Genomic DNA, 21,745 nt, shown 5'->3' with positions numbered 1-21,745 from the left:
GCCCGTGAGCCACGGCCGCTGAGCCTGCGCGTCCAGAGCCTGTGCTCCGCAACGGGAGAGGCCACAACAGTGAGGCCCGCGTACCGCAAAAAAAAAACCAAAAACAAAAAAAAGGTGCCACTGACCTAGGAATCCCACTGCAGTTGGAGAGTTCTGGGTGGGGGTGGGAGTCCTCCGGCCCCTCCCCCCAGAACCTTCAACTGTCAAGCACCATGCGAGCCACCAGCATGCTGCACTCCCCAGGTAGGCGTTGATGGGGTTTGTCCCACTCCTGTCCCTGGCAGACTAGGACCTCCCCCCAGGGAAGGGGCTGTGTCCCCTTGAGGGTGACTCCTCCATCAGACTGGGTGCTCCTGAGGCGCAGGAGCTAGGCCTCTTCCTCAGCTGGTTTGGGAAAGAAAGGGCCACGGATGGTCAGACCTGCAGGAGCCCAACCTCGTCACCCCTGAGAGTTTGGAGTCGGGGAGAGGAGAGGGACCAGCCACCGCACTGTCACAGCCCCCTGGGAAACAAGCTTGTGTGAAGGAAGCCCCCGTGGCCATGGCCGTGGCTGTTAGAGAAATAAGGGGCACCCTAGGCCCAGCCTCCAGGCTTCTTGGGAAGTGCAGGCCGAAGGGGAGACCCCAAGCCCAGTCTAGACAACATCTTTGTTTGCTCTCTGCTCTGGAAATCAAGCTGTCCCTAAACCTACAGGTCCCCAGTCTGATGGGGGAAGACAAGGCACGCCCTGTCTCGTCCAAAAATCGTCCTATACATTCACGCCTTGTTTTCACATATTGCTCTAGCAACCTGCCTGTCCTTCCCACAGCCAGCCTTGTCTGTCTGTCTGTCTCAGCTTGCCCATGCCCCTGGCCCTGAGACATTCTGGGAGATAACTGTGGTGAAGTGTGTGTGTGTGTGTGTGTGTGTGTGTGTGTGGGTGTGGGTGTGTGAGTCCTCCCTGCCAGCCACTGAGTCAGAAGCGCAGACCCGGCCGACGGATGCAGGACCTTAGGCAGGTTTGGAGTCAGCACAGTGAGCAATCACTCCTCAGCTGGGTGATGGTCCGGGGACGGACAGCTCCCGGAACGTGAGGGAGGTGACATTTAACCCTCATCGCCTGCCTTGGTCTGCCCTCAGATGTTCTCCAATTTTCTTAGACACCAGCACCTTCTGTGGTCCTTCCAGAACCCCTGGAGAGCTCGGCATGTTCACTCCTGGGGGCAGCCGGGCAGAAGGCAGCCCCATGGTGGAAGGGCACGGAGGGTTCCCTCCACCATGCGGGGTCTTGGGCCATTCACTTAGTCCAGGTTTCTCACCCTCCACACTCTTGACATTTGGGGGCAGGATAATTCTTTGTTGTAAGGTCTGTCCTGTGCACTGTGGGATGTTTAGCAGCTTCCCGGCCTCTACCCACTGGATGCCAGTAGCTCCCACACCCCAGTCCCCTGTTAGGACAATGAAAAATGTCTCCAGACATCGCCAAGTGTTCCCTGGGGATGCGATCACCCCCCACCCCTTGGTGAGAACCGCTGACTTACCTTCTCTGGGCGGGCCCTGGGTCGGCTGGCAACATGGGGTGAGGACCCAGCAGTGAAACAAAACAAGTTCTGGATTCTCTTCTCTCTTAGGGATGTTCTTTGTCCTTCCTCTCAGGACCCTGTCCTTATGCTCATTAAGTCCTGTGACAGAGGGGTATGCAGGGGGCTATGTGATCCTGCTAGGAGCTCAATAAATACTAACTAGTTGACCAGCCAGATCAGCGGGGAGAAGACAACTAACATTGTCTGAGCACCTATGGAACACCTGTCTTTTTCATGTATGTTGCATTATTTAATCCTGATACATACTTCAAGATAGGATATAGCAACCTCTTCATGCAAATGAGGAAACCGAGGCTCAGAGATGTTAAGCAACTTGCCCAAGGTCACACAGCTACCCACTCTGGCTTGGTGCAGCCCAGGGCACTAGCTCTGCTAAAGAGAAATAAGCTACCTCCTGACCCCTTTTCCAACACCATCCTCAACCTCTCCTCCCAGCCCAGGGAAGGAGCTTAAGAAAGGCCACCTAGAGGCTGTAGTAAGATGGAAGAAGGGCTGGCCCCAGACCTGCTGACCATTTGTCCTTCTCTCCAGCACAGCCTCTGCCCCTCCACCGAGGCTCCCTCCCTGAAAGGCAGTAAGGGTAATGGGTGAGAGCATGGACCAGCCTGCCCAGGTGTGACCCTGACTCTGCTGCCAGCCAGGTGTGCAGCCTTGAGGAAGTTCAGCCTGTGTGCCTCAGTTTCTCCCTCTGAAGCAGGGAGACGATAATAATAAACCTAACTAACAGGGCTGTTGTGAGGATTCAATGAGTTAATGCACATAAAGTGTTTAGAGCCATGCAGGCACGCGCTGAGTCCTCAAACTCTGTTAATTACTATTACTTTTACAAATGCTGTGTAAGTGCTAGTTACTTTCATAACTGAGGGAGGATTCCTACTATCTTCTCATCACGAGCCACAGGCTTTATGGAAGAAGCAAAGGACAGGATTCCAAGTTTTTCTTCAGCAAACTCACCCTAATCCTTACAGCCAATGAAATTTTCTTAGTGGGGGCCAGAAGCCTCCAGGCCTCAGGGACCCCAAGGGACCCCAGAGAGACCTCTCTGCTGTAGCCAAGACCTTTGCCATTCCCTGCACCAACACTCTGGCTTTCCTGGGCTGAGCTGGGCCCTTTTTGGTCCCCAGCCCAAGCATGGCCTGTGGACAGTGCTGGACTGGAGTCTGCAGGTCCCACCATTTACTGGGCACCTGCTGGGGGGCTCCCCCTAATGGATGGGGGTGTCCCAGGGATGAACCACACGCCCACCCATTCCTTTCACAGATTGTTATTGGACCCTCTTCCTGTGGGAGAAACTGAGATACACCGACCTCCTCCCTACGGAAGCTGCCAAGAACATCCTTCAAAATATTTTTTTTTTTTGCGGTACGCGGGCCTCTCACTGTTGTGGCCTCTCCTGTTGCGGAGCACAGGCTCTGGATGCACAGGCTCAGCGGCCATGGCTCACAGGCCCAGCCGCTCCACGGCATGTGGGATCCTCCCGGACCGGGGCACGAACCCGCGTCCCCTGCATCGGCAGGCGGACTCTCAACCACTGCGCCACCAGGGAAGCCCCAAAATATTTATTGATCACCTACTATGTACACAATACAGCAGCAGGAATACAGCAGCAAACAAAACAGACCAAAATCCCTGCCTGCGTGAGCATTCATTCTATGAGGGAGGCAACCAGTAAACAAAATACATGTGGAGCTAGAGTGGAACAGGGAGTTGGGGAGCGGGGCAGGAGAGAGAAAACATAGATTTGCAAACATAGATGAAAAATTACTACTGTCTGCAAAGCAGACAGTCACTCATTCATCCCCTGAAAGCGTTTCTGAGCCCCTGCTGGGTCAGGTGCAGTGTAAGACTGAGGGAACCCAGCAGTGGACAGGGGACCCCACCTCCACCCTTGAGATCTCATCACCTCGGTGGTGGGGGGGGACAGACAGGCCAGGCAGGGATGGGTGTCATAATAAAGGAGAGTGTTGGACACCAGGGCAGCCCCGACTCTGCACAGGCGTCAGGGGAGGCTTCGCCGAGCCGGTGGCATTGAGCCAGGACTTTCCCAGTGGACAGATGTGTGTGTGGGATGAGGAATGATTCCAAGCAGAGGCACCAAGGCAGGAACAGTCAATGCAGCTGAAGAACAAAGGCAGCCTGTGCTCCAAGGCACTGGGCTGGTGCGTGGCAACCTGTGTGGGTTTGTCAGGCTAATAAGTGGAGGGAACGGGAGCCATTCCTGGACCCAGAGAAGTCCCAGGAGATGCTGGTGAGGGACGGGAGAATGGGTTTGCTTGCTTGGGTAATGGGAAGGGTAAGGGGGTATCAGATAAGCTGAGCTACACATGGCCCGTGACCTCCTTAGTTGACTAGGATGGGGAGATGGCTCTGGGTCCCCAGGCCTTCCCGTGGTGGAGAGGCACCTCCTTCCAGGGCAGCGTAGGGTGAAGGTCACAAGCCCGATCTGGGGTCTGCGGTCAGGCTTAGTCCACCCCAGCCCTCACTCTGTGACCTTCGACCCACTACCGACCTCCGGGCTCAGGCTTCCTGTTCCGGTCACCGTGGGCACCGCGTGGCCCTCTCTTGGGGCCCTGCACAGAGCAGGCGCCCAGGACTGTTATCTCTGCTGTTCTAACTCTTCTCCCCTGTCCGCTCGAGGGAGGAAGCGTAACTGAGACCCCCTGCTCCCCCCTCTGCAGCTGCCCCCCTTCTTTTCCTCACTCTGGATTCCTCCCACACCCCGGCCCCAACTGGGCTCTGTTTAACTTAGACCACATCCTTCCTCCCTTCCCCCAAGCACTTCCTTATTCCAGAGGCAGCTGAGAATGTGGGGAGATGGGGGGACACAGGCCCCGGGTGCCTGGGTGGGGTAGGACTGGAGATTCAGAGTGGACCTCCGCTCTTCTCGCCCCTCCTCCACGCTCTCCTCCTGGGTCCCCTGCTGGTGGCAGTGGGGAGTCAGTCCCACAGAGGGCTGACAGGTGTGGGCAGGCATACTCAGGAAGGGTGTAAGAGGTTGCAGTCCCTCTGGGGGAGGAGGGATCCTGGGTCCCCAGCTGCCAGCTGACTCAGGACCTGTCAGCCGGCCTGACTGTTCCTCTCAGAGACCCAGCCACCCCACGCCCTGGGCCGTTCCCTAACTGGACCCTCCCCCGCGAGCAGCCCCTTCCCCTCTGCCCTCCTGCCCGCTGCACTCCATTATTTCCACTCTCCCCAAAAGGCAGTGTCTGTTTGCATGGTCTGGAGGTCATTTTTTTAAACAGCTTTATTGAGCTATGACTCACATACCATACAATTCACCCATTTAAAGTGCACGATCAGTGGTTTTCAGTACATTCACGGAGTTGTGCAACCATCACCACAATCGACTTTAGAACCTTTTCATTCTCCCGCAGAAGAAACCCCATACCCTTTAGCTACCAACTTCCAATCCCCCAGCCCTCTAAGCGCTAGGCAACCATGATTATACTTCCTGTCTCTATATAGATTGGCCTGTTTGGGGCATTTTACATAATCGAAATCATACAATATGTGATCCTTTGTGACTGCTGTCTTCACTTAGCATAATGTTTTCAAGGTTCATCCATGTCGTAACATGTCTCAGTACTTCATGTCTTTTTATTGGTGAGTAATATTCCGTCGTACGTGTATTCCTCATTTTGCTTGTCCATTCATCAGCTGATGGGCATTTGGGGTTTTCTCCACTTTCCGGCTATTGCGAGTGTTGCTGCTGCTATAAACATTTGTGCAGAATTTTTTTTTTTTTTTTTTTTTGCTGTACGCGGGACTCTCACTGTCGTGGCCTCTCCCGTTGAGGAGCACAGGCTCTGGACGCGCAGGCTCAGCCGCTCCGCGGCATGTGGGATCTTCCTGGACCGGGGCACGAACCTGTGTCCCCTGCATCAGCAGGCAGACTCTCAACCACTGCGCCACCAGGGAAGCCCTGTGCAGAATTTTTTGTATGGACATATATTTTCATTTCTCTTGAGTATATATACCTAGAGGTGAAATTGCTGGATCACATGGCAATTCTGTGTTTAACTTAGGGACTGCCAGACTGTTTTCCAAAGTGGCTGCACCCTTTTACATCCCCAGCAGCAGTGCCCGAGCGCTCCAATTTCTCCACACCCTCGCCAGCACTTGTTGTTACCAGTCTTTTGGATTAGAGCCGTCCTAGTGGGTGTGAAGTAGTATCTCATTGTGACCTGGATTTACATTTGTCTGTTGACGAAGGATGTGGAGCAGTTTTCATATGATTATTGGTCACTTGTGTATCTTCTTCAGAAAAACACCTATTCAGATCCTTTGTCCATTTTTTGATTAGGTTATTTGTCTTTTTATTATTCAGCGGAGACCGTTTTCACCAACAAGGGGATGGCGGCTCACATAAGCCAGAACCGACTCAAGGCCAAGGGCATGGGCCAGCACCACAACGCCCAGAACTACAACAACCAGAGCTTTGAGGAGCTGCAAGCACTCTGCCTACGGAAGGGGCAGCTGTTCAAGGACCCCTTTTTCCCTGCTGAACCCAGCTCACTGGGCTTCAAGGAACTGGGCCCCAACTCCAAACACGTGCAGAACATCAGCTGGCAGCGGCCCCGTGTGGGCACTGGGAAGGGAGGCATGGACTCATGGGGGGTGGGGGTAGTAGTGACGTCCCAGTCACTTGGATAATCTCCAATCCCCCACCGCCCTATCTTGGCTCTGTACTAGACTCCATTTCCATCAAGGCAGGGGACGGTTCGGGACAGGCTTAAGTAAAACCTCTCAGAAAACCCCTGGGAAAGTCACTCACTGACCTTTGCCATCCCAGCCTACAATTAGGCCAAGTTCCCCCTGCCGCGCCCCCATCCATGTTTCCCCTAGAACTCCAAGAGACAGCAGCATTCCCCAGGGAAGTGGGAGGGAGCTTGGGAGGGGGGTGTCCTGGGCTCTCTGAAACTTTTATTCCTTCATTGCAGCAAATCACAAGCAATCCTCAATTCATTGTGAATGGGGTCAGCCCGACTGACATCTGCCAGGGGGTGCTCGGTGAGTGGGGGGCAGGAAAGCTGGGGGCAGGGGGTGAATTGGGAGAGTGCCAGGGTGTCTCCTGAGGCTGGGGGACTGGCAGCCCTGGGTTCAGACAGCTCTTCTGTGTCCCTTTTCCTCCCCTAATCCGGATTCCACCCCTCCCTGCTGCCATCTGGGTCTGGGAGTAAGCAGGGTGCTGTATTAGTTATCAGTTGCTCCAAGAGTCAGTGACTGAAAGCAACAACCAACATCTATCATCTCACAGTTTCTCCGGGGCAGGAATTAGGAAGCAGCATAGCCTGGTTGGTCTGGCTCAGGGTTTCTCATGAGGTGCCACAGGAGCTGAAGGATTCCCTTCCAAGATGGTGCACTCACGTGGCAGGTGGCCCCAGGTCCTTGCCACATGAGCTTCTCCGTAGGACGCTTAAGTGTCCACACATGGTAGCTGGCCTCCCACTGAGTGAGCGGCCCGAGAGAGAGAACAAGGAGGAAGCCCGAATGCCTTCACCACCTGGTCTCAGGAGAAGCAGGCGGTAACTTCCCCATGTTCTGCTGTTAAAAGCGAGCTCGCGGGCTTCCCTGGTGGTGCAGTGGTTGAGAGTCCACCTGCCGATGCAGGGGACACGGGTTCGTGCCCCGGTCTGGGAAGATCCCACATGCCACGGAGCGGCTGGGCCCGTGAGCCATGGCCGCTGAGCCTGCGCGTCCGGGGCCTGTGCTCCGCAACGGGAGAGGCCACAACAGTGAGAGGCCCGCATACCGCAAAAAGAAAAAAAAAAAAAGCAAGCTCGCAATCCGGCCTAAGGTCAAGGAAAGGGAAATTAGGCTTCCGCTAACCACTGCAAGTGACACGACTTCCTCAAGTCTGGGGTATCAGGTAAAGGAGAGGCCACTCTCCCGCAGGCTCCCACGGACAGCCCCCAGAGAGAGCTTCCTCCCTAAGCCTGGTCCTATTCCCTGGTTTCCTCCAAACCCCTCATTGCATCTTAAGGAAGAAGGCCAGGGTGGGCTTCCTCTGGGCTGAATTGTGTCCCATTTGTGGCAGAGAAGAGGGCAGGGTGTGGGTAGGGCAGAGGCCAAGGAGACAGCAGGTCCCACAGCTGCCACTGGGGCTCACTGAGCTGGAGGGCCCAGGGTTACCGGAGGAAAAATTGCTTCTCCCTAGGTGTCCTTTCCACAATGGTGACGAGAGTGTCCTTAACATTCCTCTCCCCCCTTCTACCCCCCTCCAAGTGTTCCTCAGGCAGCCAGAAGGCCTTGGTAATCACAGAAGCTTTGCCAGTGCCCTCAGCCACAGCCTGGCCCATGTACCCCCTCAGGGCACCACCCTGCCCCAAGCCCCACCCATGGTCTGAGATTCCCCAGGAGAGATGGCAACAGATGACCTCAGCCCAAGAATCCTGCCCCTGTGTCCCAGTGAGGGTACAGACTGAGCCCCTGGGGTCTCTAGTATTACGGGGCTGATCACCACACCACTGTAATCATGGGGTAGAAGTGGGGGGCCATGGGGAAGGGGATCGGCCTTGTTCAAGGGACAGGAGACGATTGGCTGTCCCCCAAAGATGGCAGGTCCCAGAGGGAGGAGTAAGACCAAGGCCAAAAACACCTTCTCCCCAAATCCCAGAACAAGAACGTCTGGCTCTGATTTGTGAGTCTCTCGCCTCACAGGAAAGGTGGAGAACTCACCCCCAGAGCTGGCCCTTCTGCAGTGGGAGGGCATCGGGGAGGGGGCCACAGAGCAGCTCCTGATCTTCTGGGGCTTGGACTCTGGGACCCACACACATGGGAGTGCTCAAACGGGGAGCCCTTCTGTCCTTCCAGGGGACTGCTGGCTGCTGGCTGCCATCGGCTCCCTTACGGTGTACCCCGAACTGCTGTACCGCGTGGTGCCCAGGGGGCAGAGCTTCAAGAAAAACTATGCTGGTATCTTCCATTTTCAGGTGAAGGGCGATTTGAAAGCCAGAGTTGATTTGTGTATGAGGGGTGGGTGTGTGTGTGTGTGTGAGAGAGAGAGAGAGAGAGAGAGAGAGAGAAAGAATTAGTACATGCTTTGAAGTTTACCTTTTTTCTTTCCTTTTTGAAAAAAACAACATTTATTAGGGTGGATTTTTGTCTAATTATCAGAGAAATATCCTCTCACTAAAGAAATTGTGTAAGCTAATTTTTTTTTTTTTTTTTTTTTTTTTTTTGGCGGTGTGCGGGCCTCTCACCGTTGTGGCCTCTCCCGTTGCGGAGCACAGGCTCCGGACGCGCAGGCTCAGCGGCCATGGCTCACGGGCCCAGCCGCTCCGCGGCATGTGGGATCTTCCCGGACCGGGGCTCGCACCCGTGTCCCCTGCATCGGCAGGCGGACTCTCAAACACTGCGCCACCAGGGAAGCCCTAAGCTAATTTTTTAAAGCCCCCAAAGGAAATAGTTGTTATCAGTTTGTGATTCATTCTCCTCCTCCTCTTCCTCCTGCTTCTCCCTCTGTCTCTGTCTTTCTCTCGGTAGATACACGCACATATGTATATGCACGTATACGTGTGTGTATGTGCATGTGCGCATATGACATTGGGAGTTTCTGTCATGTAATTTTTGTAATCTGCTCTTCAAATTATTCAACATGTGGACAAATTCCTCATGTCATAAAAATATTTCTGAAAGTCCCAAGAGTTTTTAAGACCTCAGAAGTCCTAAAAGTCCAGCCAAGGTCAAAAGGTGGGTGGGTCCCTCTGGAGGCCATGGCAGAACCTGGAGGTGAGGCTGGGGGGAGGTTCAGGCCTTTCACTGCCTTTCTTTGGCGGCGGCGGCGGCGGCGGAGGGGTGGGGGGCCCTCTGTTACTGGTGTGTCACTGAACCTGACACCAGGAGGCGCTCGTGTAACAGAGTCTTCATGCAAGAAGGGAGGGTGATGTGCGCGCGCGCGCGCGTGCGCGCATGTATGTGTGTCTGAGCTCGGAAGGGGGCCTGGGGCATACAGATGCCCCACGCCCCGCTGAGACCCACCTTGCCGCCCGCAGATTTGGCAATTTGGGCAGTGGATGGACGTGGTGGTGGATGACCGGCTGCCCACAAAGAATGGCAAGCTGGTGTTCGTGCATTCAGCCGAGCGCACCGAGTTCTGGAGTGCCCTGCTGGAGAAGGCGTACGCCAAGTGAGTGCCCCAGCCTGGCGATTTGCCTGGCCTCCAGGCTTGCTCTGACAGTCGGCAGTGACGGGGGCTAGGGGAGCAACTGGAATCAGGGGAAGAGGCAGGGGGACGGCAGGGCATCCCTCCCTTCCCTCACCTCACCCTCTGAGGTCCAAGCTCACGACTGCATCCCAGAGCCCAGACGGTGCCCTCTCTGTGCCCACAGGCTGAACGGATCCTATGAAGCCCTGTCAGGGGGCAACACGGTGGAGGGCTTTGAGGACTTCACGGGGGGCGTGACCCAGAGCTTCCAACTCCGGAAGCCCCCTCCGAACCTGCTGAGGATGCTTAGAAAGGCCATAGAGCGATCATCCCTCATGGGGTGCTCCATCGAAGTAAGCCGTGCTTGGTCCTGCTTCAGGGCCTTTGCACCTGCTGTTGCTTTCACCTAGAAAGTTCTTTCTCCAAATACCTGCATAACTAGCTCCTTCTCATTCATCTTTTAGTTCAAATGGCCCTTCCTCAGGCTAGCCTTCTAAATTAGCCGCTCCTGCCCCCCATTTCCTCTCTACTCTGTTTTGATTTTCTCCCCAACATTTATCATGATCAGAAACTGTCTTACTTATCGACGTGTATATTCACAACAAATCTTCTCCAGACAGTTTTCATATTCCATGAAGACAGTCACTTTATTTGTCTCATTCACTGCTGAGTCCTGGGACTTAAGATGGTACTTGGCATGCAATAGATACCCAACACATATTTGTTCAAATAAATAAATGAACCCAGAGTGCTACTGTAAGACCCAGCAATTGTATTCTTGGGCATTTATCCCAGAGAAATGAAGACTTATGTCCACACAAAAGCCTGTACCCAAGTGTTCAAAGCAGCTCTATTCATAATAACCAGAACCTGGAAACAACTTAGATGTCTTTCAAAGGGTGAATAGTTGGACAGGTGCGTACATACCAGAGGATACTACTCAGCAATAAGAAGAGATGAACTATTGACACACAAAACAACTTGGATGAATCTCAAGGAAATTATGCTGCATGGAAAAAGCCAATCCCGAAAGATTCCATACTGTATGATTCCATTTATATGACAGTCCTGAAATGACAAAGTTTTTTTAAATGGAGAACAGATTAGGAGTTGTCAGAGGTTAGGGAAGAGGGTCATAAGAGGTGGATGTTGCTTACAAAAGGGCAACACCAGGGATGCTACTGGTGATGGAAATGTTCTATATTGTGGTGATGGTGGTGGATGCAGAAAACTACACGTATGATAACAATGCATAAAACATACACAAATGAGTACGAGTAAAAGTGGAGGCATCTGTATAAGACTGACGAATTGTGTCAACATCTTCATCCTGGTTTTGATATTGTGCTATAGGGAATTCCCTGGCAGTCCAGTGGTTAGGACTCAGCGCTTCCACTGCCAGGGGGCAAGGGTTCGATCCCTCATTGGGAATCTAAGATCTTGCATGTGCGTGACATGGCCAAAAAAGAAAAAACATGATATTGTGCTATAGTTTTGCAAGATGTTACCACTGGGGGATACTGGATATGGGGTGCACGTATCTCTCTGTATTATTTCTTAAAACTGCATGTGAGGGAGCTCCCTGGTGGTCCAGTGGGTAAGACTCGGGGCTCCCAATGCAGGGGCCCGGGCTCAACCCTTGGTCAGGGAACTAGATCCTGCCTGCTGCAACTAAAAGATTCCCCATGCCACAACTAAAAAAAACAAAAACAAAAAAGAAACCTGCGTGTGAGTCTACAATCACTGGAAAATACAAAGTTTAATTAAAAAAAAAAAATGAACCCAGAGAGTTGTCACCTCACTTCAGGTGCCCCCATCCCTCTGACCAGACCTTGAGTTCCTTTCCTTCCTCTCTGTTCTGCGTAGATCAACAGCCAAAGTGACTTGGAGTCATTGACGGAAAGGATGCTGGTGAAAGGACATGCTTACTCAGTGACCGGCCTTCAGGATGTGAGTCTGACCACTACACCCCACCCAGAGGGACAGGAGGAGGACTTCTGTGACCCTACACTCCTAACCTTTGCCCACAACCCACCCAGGTCCTGTACCGTGGCAGGATGGAAACACTGATTCGGGTCCGGAATCCCTGGGGCCGGATTGAGTGGAATGGAGCCTGGAGTGACAAGTAGGTGCCCAGAGCAGCCCTCTGGGGGAAGGGGCAGAGCACAGAGCAGGCCCACGAGCAAGGCCATGCCACAGAGGGACCGACTGGCATCCAGTCACCTGCGCCCAGTGTGAGCCCTTCCCCTCTAGATTCTCCATCTAACCAGGACCCCCAGTAGGCAGACATTCAGGGGTAAGGGCATCCCTGGGGGAGGACCGAGGTGCCTCCCGACCCCCTGCCCCTCCACTGCCTGTCTCTGCTCCAGTGCCAAGGAGTGGGAAGAGGTGGCCCCAGACGTCCAGAGGCAGCTGCTGCACAGGAAGGAGGACGGAGAGTTCTGGTCAGCGCCGCTTGAGAAGGACCACCTTCTGTCCCCATACCCAGTCCTTTCATCTCTCCTGCCACTGTCCCACCTGTGCCTTGGATGGGGAGGCTCTGGGGGTCGCCTACAGGTGTGGGTGTGCTGCTGATGGGCTCTGGCCCATCTAGTTGCGGCAAGTGGGGGGCTACTCTTCATTGCGGTGCGTGGGCTTCTCATTGGGTGGCTTCTCGTTGTGGAGCACGGGCTCTAGGCGCGCGGGCTTCTTGCCGCTCCCCTCCACCACAGGATGTCCTACGGAGATTTCCTGGACAACTTCACCCTCCTGGAAATCTGCAACCTGATACCCGACACGCTTTGTGGGGACTACAAGAGGTGTTGGCACACCACCTTCTACGAGGGCAGCTGGAGGAGGGGCAGCACTGCAGGGGGCTGCCGGAGCTACATTGGTGGGCGAGGGGACTCAGGGGAGCAGGGAGCAAGGGCTGGGCCACTGACTCACCGCACACCTGGGCCCCGTTGAGGAGGCGGGCACTTGGCTGGGAAGCCCGTCCACCCTGGGAAGGGCAGGGCCATCCTGACCTGCTTCCTCCACAGACACATTCTGGACCAACCCACAGTTTAAGATCTCTCTCCCCGAGGAGGATGATGCCCCAGAAGACGACGAAGCCGTCTGCACCTGCCTGGTGGCCCTGATGCAGAAGAACTGGAGGCGGGCACGGCCCCAGGGAGCCCAGCTGCAGACCATCGGCTTTGTCATCTACTCCGTGCGTGCCCAGCTGGTCCCCCAGCCACTCTTGCTCTCCCCATGGCCTCACCCCTGGGACCACTGCACACCCCACCCCACCACCTGCCCCGGGACCAGGACACCCTCCAACTGCCTCCACACCCCTGTCTCTTTCCTTTTTCCTTTTTTTTTTTAATTGGAATATAGTTGATTTACAAGGTTTATCAGTTGTACTTATACATATATCCAGTTTTTTTTTTAAGGAATTTTGCCTTTTTTTAAAAAAAGTAATTAATTTATTAATTTATGGCTGTGTTGGGTCTTCGTTTCTGTGTGAGGGCTTCCTCTAGTTGCGGCAAGCGGGGGCCACTCTTCATCGCGGTGCGCCGGCCTCTCACTATCTCGGCTTCTCTGTTGCGGAGCACAGGCTCCAGATGCGCAGGCTCAGTAATTGTGGCTCACGGGGCTAGTTGCTCCGCGACATGTGGGATCTTCCCAGACCAGGGCTCGAACCCGTGTCCCCTGCATTGGCAGGCAGATTCTCAACCACTGCGCCACCAGGGAAGCCCCACTTTTTTTTTTTTTAAGATTCTTTTCCCGTATAGGTCATTGCAGAGTATTAAGTAGTTTTCCCTGTGCTATACAGTAGGTCCTTATTAGTTATCTATTTTTTAAATTTTTTTAAAATTTATTTGTTTATTTATTTATGTATTTTTGGCTGCGTTGGGTCTTCGTTGCTGCGCGTGGCTTCCTCTAGTTGCGGCAAGTGTGGGGCTACTCTTCGTTGCGGTGTGTGGGCTTCTCATTGGGTGGCTTCTCTTGTTGTGCCGCACCGGCTCTAGGCGCGCGGGCTTCAGTAGTTGTGGCACGCGGGCTCAGTAGTTGTGGCCTGCGGGGTCTAGAGCGTGGGCTCTGTAGTTGTGGCACACGGGCTTAGTTGCTCCATGGCGTGTGGGGATCTTCCTGGACCAGGGCTCGAACCCGTGTCCCCTGCATTGGCAGGCGGATTCTTAACCACTGTGCCACCAGGGAAGTCCTAGTTATCTATTTTATATATAGTAGTGTGTATATGTCAATCCCAATCTCCCAATTTAATCCTCGCTGCCCATCTCGGCCCTGTCTCTTTCTGGAGTGGTGCTTTGCGCTTTTGAGGCAGGGCTGACAGTTTTCTTTTTCAGATTTTTAAAATCTAAAACACTTAGGGAGCACTTCCTCTGTGCCAGGCATTGTTCCCAAGGCCTTTCGAATAGTAACGCCTTTAATGAAGAGGGAGGAGATTGGGAGCCAGAGAGGTGAGGTCACTTGTCCTAACTCACACCAGTTCCCACACACTCGGAGATTTCTCCACGGCCCCCAAGCCTCCCCACATGGGAGCATGGACTCCGGCCAAGAGAAACCTCTGACAAGCATTTCCCAAACGGTGCTTTGCAAAATCCTAGAAATGCCCATTTGTCCATTCATTTACATAGTCAGTGATATTCACGGAGCACGTACTGCATGCCAGGCCCCAGTCAGTCTGCAGAGGTTCAATCGTGAACAGAAGCAGACACGAGCCTTGCCCTCCTCCTAGGCTGTGAGTCCCCCAGGTTAACAGACACACCTGAAGCCATTTCCAAGGTTAGACACAGCCCTGCCCGGAAAGGCTGTATTCTCTACCCCAACCCAGAGCTCCACGGGGCCATCAGTATATTAAAGGTTCTGGTCATCCCTGGAGGAGACCAACCTATTTATCTTGGTTTATCTCACCTTTTTACAAACTTCTATGTGCTCATTCCTCGGTTTCAATAATCTCCTATTAACTTCCTGCAAGACATGAGCGCTCCATGGAAAATGCTCTCCTAGTTTTTTATCCCAGCTCTTCAACTGTTCAGCAGTGTGAGATTGGGCAAGTTATCTCACCTCTGGGGGGTTCTCTTTCCCATCTTTAACCTGCAGTGGCAAAAATCTCCCCTTCGCAAAACTTTGTGTAAACCGTACTTTGCCATCCAAAGCAGAAGGGTTATTGTTTTTTATTGGGGTGTAGTTGTTTTACAATGTTGTGTTAGTTTCTACTGTACAGCGAAGTGGAGTTCCCTGTGCTATACAGTACGTTCTCGTTAGTTATCTATTTTATACATATTAGTGTATATATGTCAATCCCAATCTCCCAATTCATCCCACCACCACCCCTTTCCCCCCTTGGTGTCCATACGTTTGTTCTGTACGTCTGTGTCTCTATTTCTGCCTTGCATACTGGTCCATCTGTGCCATTTTTCTAGATTCAAAGCGGAAATGTTATTAACGCTGGGACTTTTAGCTCTTAGAGCCCACGCCCCTCCCCACCACCAGCATCCCAGTGCCCTTAGCACCCCCTGGCTTCCACAGGCCTGAGCCCTTTCACCATCCTGGGGATCTGACCCTCCTCTCTCTTCCCTTCCCAGGTCCCAAAGGAGGTACAGAAGACGTGGGGCTTGATTCTGGGCAGACATCCACCCCACTCCTGGCATGTGGATGGGCAAGGGGTGGAATTCGGGGAAGGGTTCTGGGGCCCACTGGGTCAGGGTTCCAGCCCCCTTGGGCCCTGAGTGAGGGTCAGGGAAGGAGACGACCACACTGGGGTTACCTGCCAGATGGGCAGGGTCCAGGCCCTCCCTAGCCCTGCCCAGCTGGGCATCACCGTGGGGGGTCCCTCCCTCCCTGCCCTCCCCTGTGGGCCCTGTACCCACCTCCAGGGCACGTACAGTTTCAGAACCTCCAGGACGTCCACTTGAAAAAGGACTTCTTCGTGAAGTATCAGGACCTGGGCTTCTCAGAGATCTTCACCAACTCACGGGAGGTTAGCAGCCACCTCCGGCTGCCTCCGGGGGAATACATCATCATTCCCTCCACCCTTGAGCCGCACAAGGATGCTGACTTCCTGCTCCGGGTCTTCACGGAGAAGCACAGCGAGTCCTGGTGAGGGGCCCCACCTCACTGCTCCAAGGCCACCTGCCCCAGAGCTGTAAGATTCAAGCTCAGGGGGCAGTCAGCTGGGTCCCCCCGCCCCCGTCCCTATTGTACAGTCAGGGAAACTTAGGCATGAGGCAGGGAAGTCCCAGGTAGTAGCAGAGCCAGAATCAGAAGCCAGATCGCACGGAGCCCGTTCCGTATTGCTGCAGACACACAACACGACCTCCCTGACCATCCCACTGGAATCCCTGTCTCCCTGACCCCTGCTCACTCCGAACCTTCATCCACCTCTGCCCAGGGAACTGGATGAAGCCAACATCGCTGAGCTTCTCCAAGAGGTGAGGGGAGGCTGTGGGGGGTGGGATTTGGGGGCGGCATGTAGGGGTGTGGAAGAACTTTCTGGACTGTGTCCCTCTCCCACTCCTTTCCCTCCAGGAGAACATCTCTGAGAATGACATAGACCAGGACTTCATACGTTTGTTTCACATAGTGGCCGGTGGAGAGGTGAGAGGCAGAGGGCTGGGGGATTGAAAGGAGGTGGTTTGGGGCTGAAGGGGCCAGAGCCGGGGTTTACGGTCCCCCGTCCTAGGACAAGGAGGTGGGCATATATGAGCTACAGAAGCTGCTCAACAAGGTGTTCTCCGAAGGTGAGTCTTCCATCCCCCACTCACAACCCTTCCCCCCACCCTTAATCACCCCCCACCTCTGCCCCCAAACCCCGACCACACCCTGCTCATCCCTCCCCTTCTTCCTGCCCCTTCCCTCCCTCACAGTCAAAAACCTCAAAACCAAGGGTTTCAGCCTGGACGTGTGCCGCTGTATGGTCAACCTCTTGGATGTATCTTCCTGTCCAGTGGGCAGTCCTGTCCAGTGCTCTCCTGCCCCAGCCCCCTACCCCTGAGCCTGGCCCTAAGGTGGCCATCTCTGACCAGCCATGCCCTCCTTCCGGGTGGGGATTAGGCGCTGGGGTAACAAAAGATGCCAGGTCTTCCGGCTGTTACCATGGTTACCATACAGGCCCCTTGGGTCTTGTGCCCTACCTCGGTGAGTCCCTCTGCTTCCCAGCCCCCAGGATGCCCTCCCCACCCTCCTCTTATATCCTTGACTACCTCCCAGAAAGATGGCTCTGGCAAACTGGGGCTTCAGGAGTTCCAGATCCTGTGGAGAAAAATCAAGAAATGGACGGTAAAGGGCATTGAGGGGGCAGTTTATGGAGGTAAGAAAGAGAGGTCCTCCGGAGGGAAGAGGACTAGTAAGGATGGAGCTGGAACAGGAGCCCCTGACTAGACACACACACACACACACACACACACACACACACACACACACACACACACACACACACACACACACACACACACACACCCCAGGATGGAGCCGTTGATGTGTTGGCGTATTAACTAGTCAAAATATTCAATAACCAGCACAGTCCAGGTATCAGCCAGCGTAAAGGATACAGGCAGAGAGCCCCGGGCAGGGTGCCAGGAAGTAACCCCACAGTCACCAGGTGATAGGAATACTGGAGCTCAGCGGGTGGGCCAGCGTAGGGGGCCCCCGGGGTCTTGGGTAGCAGTCGTGAAGCATTTCATCACTTCAGCCACCGTGCCATGCACACGGCCCTACCACATCTGTCCTGTCGCTTCAGGATATCTTCCGAGAGTGTGACCAGGACCACTCAGGCACCTTGAACTCCTATGAGATGCGCTTGGCAATTGAGAAAGCAGGTGGCCAGGGGCAGGAGAGGGCTTTGGGGCAGGGACGGGGGAGGCAGCGGCGGTCAGAGGGCTGGACTCTCCCCCTCCACACTCCTCTCTCTCCCAGGCATCAAACTGAATAACAAGGTGACACAAGTGTTGGTGGCCAGGTATGCAAATGACGAAATGATCATGGATTTTGACAGCTTCATCAGCTGTTTCCTGAGGCTGAAGGCCATGTTCAGTGAGTCAGGCACCTGCCCACTCCCCACCCTGGGCCAGGGGACCGCCGGCCTTCTCCCACATACCCACACGAAGAGCACTGCTCCAGAACCATTCCCCTCCACCAGGCACAGATGATCTGGGCTCAGATCCCAGCTCCACCACTTGCTGGCTCTGTTGCCTTGAGCAAGTCACTTTATCTCTCTGTGCCTCTGTTGCCTTACCTATAAATATAGATAACAGTACAGCCTGCATAGAATGGAGGCGGAGATTAAATGAGATAGTATTTGGAGAGCACTCAGAACAGGCCCTGGTTCAGAGCAAGGCTGTAGGAGTCCTTACCATTAATTCCCTGCTGGGCTGGGGGTTTGGCTGGGAAGAGGGAAGGAACGGCTTCTTACACCCTTTCTGACATCCTCCCTAGTCGGGAAGGGGTCTTGCAGACCACTGACTCAGCTCCCAACCCTTCTCCCTTGTCTCCTCCTTGAAACAGCGTACTTTCTAACCATGGACCCTAACAATACTGGCCAGATTTGCTTGAACCTGAACCAGGTACATGGAAAGGATCCTCAGGCACCCACCCCCACCCCCGCGGCTCCACTGGCCCTTCCCTTTCCCCAGACGTCATGCCCCACCACCACCTCACCCATCCTCTGATGTTCTTCTTGCCCCACAGTGGCTGCAGATAACCATGTGGGGTTAGTCACTGCGGGAGCCTGGCTTCCTACCGCCATTGGCCCCGCCCCCTGCCCCGCCCCGCCCCCCCACCACCCCGCCGCCGGGTTCTGGCCTGGGGGCCGGGGTGCTCCTTGTGGCGCTCAACTCTGCGGTCTCTGCTGATGGAACGGCCGAGATGCCGTGCTTATTCCAGCAGCAGGACCTCCAGGCCCACCCTCCCAGCGCAAAGTGTTTTCCCCCACAGTCTCCCTCCCTCTCTGAGTACATTTCACTAAAGATTAAGTGACACTTCTGCGGTGTCCCCGGCTGGGGAGGCTGTCCACGTTTCCTACCCTACTCAACGCTGGCCTGTTTCATGGCTCCTCCCTTCTCCCCCCAACTCAAGAGCATTATTATAATGAACAACACATGCCACTGGCTTCTGTGTCTCTTGTGTTTCTATGCCAGAAAAAGACTGGCAGGGGTGTAAGTCATTTCCTCAGTACCAAAGAGGGGACACCCAGGAGCTCTCAGTTGGGGTGATACCGCCCCCTATCCAGGGAGCATTTGGAAATGTGTGGTTGTCACAGAAGCTAGAGGGCGCTGTTGTCATTTATGGGCAGCGGCTGGGATGCTAAAGGCATAAGAGTCCCTGTCTGTTAACCGTATGCAGCGCGGTACCCAGAGCAGCATCCGACGGGAGGGCTGAGCCGCAGGACCCAGAACCGCCCCTCCCATCTCCTTCCTCAAACTGGAGTCTCCAAAGGTGACACTGCTGGTCTAGCAAAAGTCAAAAATCCTGCACCGGCAGGAGTCAGCCAGTCATAGAAAGGAACTGGCCCTCTTAGATGTGTGGCTGAGAGGGGTGGGGGACAGTGGCCGTGGGTGAGTTCATTCCTGCCTTAAAGGTGTTCAGATTCAAATCATTCTTACTGTTAAAAAACTGCTGACTGCCAGGCTATGGTCCTCACCGGAAGGGTGGAGGGATCCTTGGTTCACCAGTCCTTGACCTTGGAGTCTCCGCCTCAGATGCCCCGTTTCCAGCCCCCAGCCTCCTGCTGCAGTGCGAAAACTGAGACCACCAGCAGTGTCCCCCAACTGCACTTCTCCTGTCCTTCCAGATCGCTCCGTGGCTTCCCGCTCTGGGGAACTGTGCCTGCGAGCTTTTCAGCCTCTTGCATACAGACCACTTCCAAATTCCCTTAGATTAGGGTCGAATAAATCTAAACCCCAAAAGAATTGGGATCCGTCCTGGGTCTGTGTACTTTCAGCTTCCCAGCGTAGCTAGCTTCGTTTCCTCCTGCAGTAAGGACTCAAAGACTTCCTTCTATTTGCACTAAACACGCCCATTCCTCTTATGCTTGGGGGCGTGGGGGGCTTCCAGCCTTCCTGGGTCTGGTGACTGATTCCCTGCACCAGCCCTGCCCCCTGCCTCCTCTGTGACAACTGCCCATCACTGTCACTCCATTGCCTCCCCCACCACCTCCCGAGGAATCATTTCCAGCCCTGCCACTCTCTTCTCCCATCCTCTCCCCTCTGCAGTCTTGTCTGAGAGAGAAGGTCACACTCTGTTAATGAGGGTCTTAAGACTGATTCCTCCACCCTAAGTTTCTACCACCACCTTTTCTCCTCAGAGCAGCGAAGGAGCAAAGGTCCCTGGGTGGGTCAGGGATCCTTTGGGAGAGGCCAGAAAACTAGCAGGTCCTTTGAGTTTTGAGAGAACCCGGCAGTGCCCAGTTGGTTCTGGGGAGCCCAGCAAGATGCTGACCCCACCCCATCCTTGTCCCTTGCCCTAGCGGAAGATGCTGCCAACTTCTGGCTGGATGGCCTTGGGCAAATTATTTTATTTCTCTAACAGAGTTTCCTTTTTCTCATCTGTCAGTTGGGGGTGACAGGGAGTTCACTGGTGGCCTAGAGGTTAGGACTCTGGGCTTTCACTACCATGGCCCAGGTTCAAGCCCTGGCCGGGGAACTGAGATATCCCACAAGCCGTGTGGCTCGGCCAAAAAAAAATGGGGGTGACAGTGCCTGTCTCAGGGGGCTGCTGTATGGACGACTGAGGTTATGAGGGTGAAGTACTGTGCTTCCCACAGATGGTAAACTCATTACTGTTACCTAAAAATTGGGTTCCCCTCTTGTTGGGTGTCGAGCCAGAAGACACAACCAAGCCAAAGAGCAGGAGAAGGGACGATTTATTACTTGCGGCGAGTAAGGAGGACCCTGGAGATCTTTCCCAAAGCAGTGTGTCCCCAACAGCCAAACTGGGGACGTTCTAAACTAAGGGTACATGCATATTCATGACGGGGCTTGAGCAGAGGAGAATTCAGCATGGAATTTGGGCAAAAGTCAACAGAGGCCAAGCTTCAGTTGACTGAAGTCACAAGGGCCAGAAAAGGTCAACATCACCATCTCTTAGGTTCCAGTCGAGCTGGTGGTTGAGTGCTTCAGGCTAATCTCTACCGCTGAACCAGAACTGGGAGTCTTTACAACTGATTTATCATCTCTGCCATTCTTACTTCTCTTGCCTAAGTCATTCCTTTCCTCTGTTCCCTCACGATCATTATTACTGAGACCTGTTCAAGGGCAAGCATTGTGGCCAGGCTTAGATCACAAAACGGTTTAGGCTTAAATGGCTTCTCTGACGTCCAAAAACTATATCTGGGGACCTCCCTGGTGGTCCGGTGGGTAACACTCCGCGCTCCCAATGCAGGGGCCCCGGGTTCGATCCCTGGTCGGGGAACTAGATCCTGCATGCATGCCGCAACTGGGAGTCCGCATGCCGCAACTAAGAAGTCTGCACGCTGCAACTAAAAGGTCCCGCATGCCAAAATAAGATCCTGCGCAGCCAAAATAAATAAATAAATGAATAAAAATAAAATCTTAAGAAAAAAAAACTATATCTGGATCCCCCTACCCTTTCTGCTTATGCCGTCACCACACTTAGCAGAGCCCCATGTATAGTTTGTGCTCTGAACAACTAAAAGGGGCATCATTCACCCAGATTATGATGTGAGGGGCATCCCAGGATTTTAGCACGTGACTGCCCTGTATTGGAAAAGTGAGATGAACTAGCATACACTTAATAAACATATCTACTTCATGCATGCATCCAACATGTGTGCAAACATGCCTACATCACATTCCTCCACATCCAAACTCTAAAACAAAAGTTCCCCCCAGCTACAGCCAGGCCTGGCTGCTCCCTCCTCCTGCCTGTCAAGTCTGCTCTCTGCACACACACCCTCACCAGCCCCTTCCGACTCAATCTCGTTCAACTTCACTTGCCTCCTTCCCCAGCCTAATGCTTGGGAGACCTTTCTCGTGACGTCCTTGCCGTCTCCCAGTGGTGTGTAACCACATTTTCT

At 54.0% G+C, this 21,745-nt stretch overlaps 1 protein-coding gene across 1 annotated transcript; it reads left to right on the top strand.

The window, feature by feature from the left end:
* The first annotated feature begins 212 nt into the window (after nt 1-212).
* Nucleotides 213-21,215, top strand: CAPN11 (calpain 11). The gene is made up of 22 exons (XM_033863659.2): nt 213-243; nt 5,911-6,164; nt 6,524-6,593; nt 8,397-8,515; nt 9,578-9,711; nt 9,914-10,082; nt 11,596-11,679; nt 11,769-11,854; nt 12,099-12,173; nt 12,441-12,601; nt 12,750-12,919; nt 15,300-15,311; nt 15,602-15,813; nt 16,106-16,145; nt 16,243-16,311; nt 16,397-16,454; nt 16,581-16,645; nt 16,924-16,992; nt 17,453-17,531; nt 17,629-17,745; nt 18,217-18,275; nt 18,400-21,215. The coding sequence occupies exons 1-22, from the start codon at nt 213-215 to the stop codon at nt 18,424-18,426; spliced, it is 2,160 nt and encodes a 719-aa protein (XP_033719550.1). The 3' UTR covers nt 18,427-21,215.
* The last annotated feature ends 530 nt before the right edge of the window (nt 21,216-21,745 follow it).

This window comes from Tursiops truncatus, chromosome 10, assembly GCF_011762595.2.
Source record: "Tursiops truncatus isolate mTurTru1 chromosome 10, mTurTru1.mat.Y, whole genome shotgun sequence".
Classification (NCBI taxonomy): domain Eukaryota; kingdom Metazoa; phylum Chordata; class Mammalia; order Artiodactyla; family Delphinidae; genus Tursiops; species Tursiops truncatus.
The sequence above is the reverse complement of the archived record's forward strand: the minus strand, read 5'-3'. Positions and strand labels throughout refer to the sequence as shown.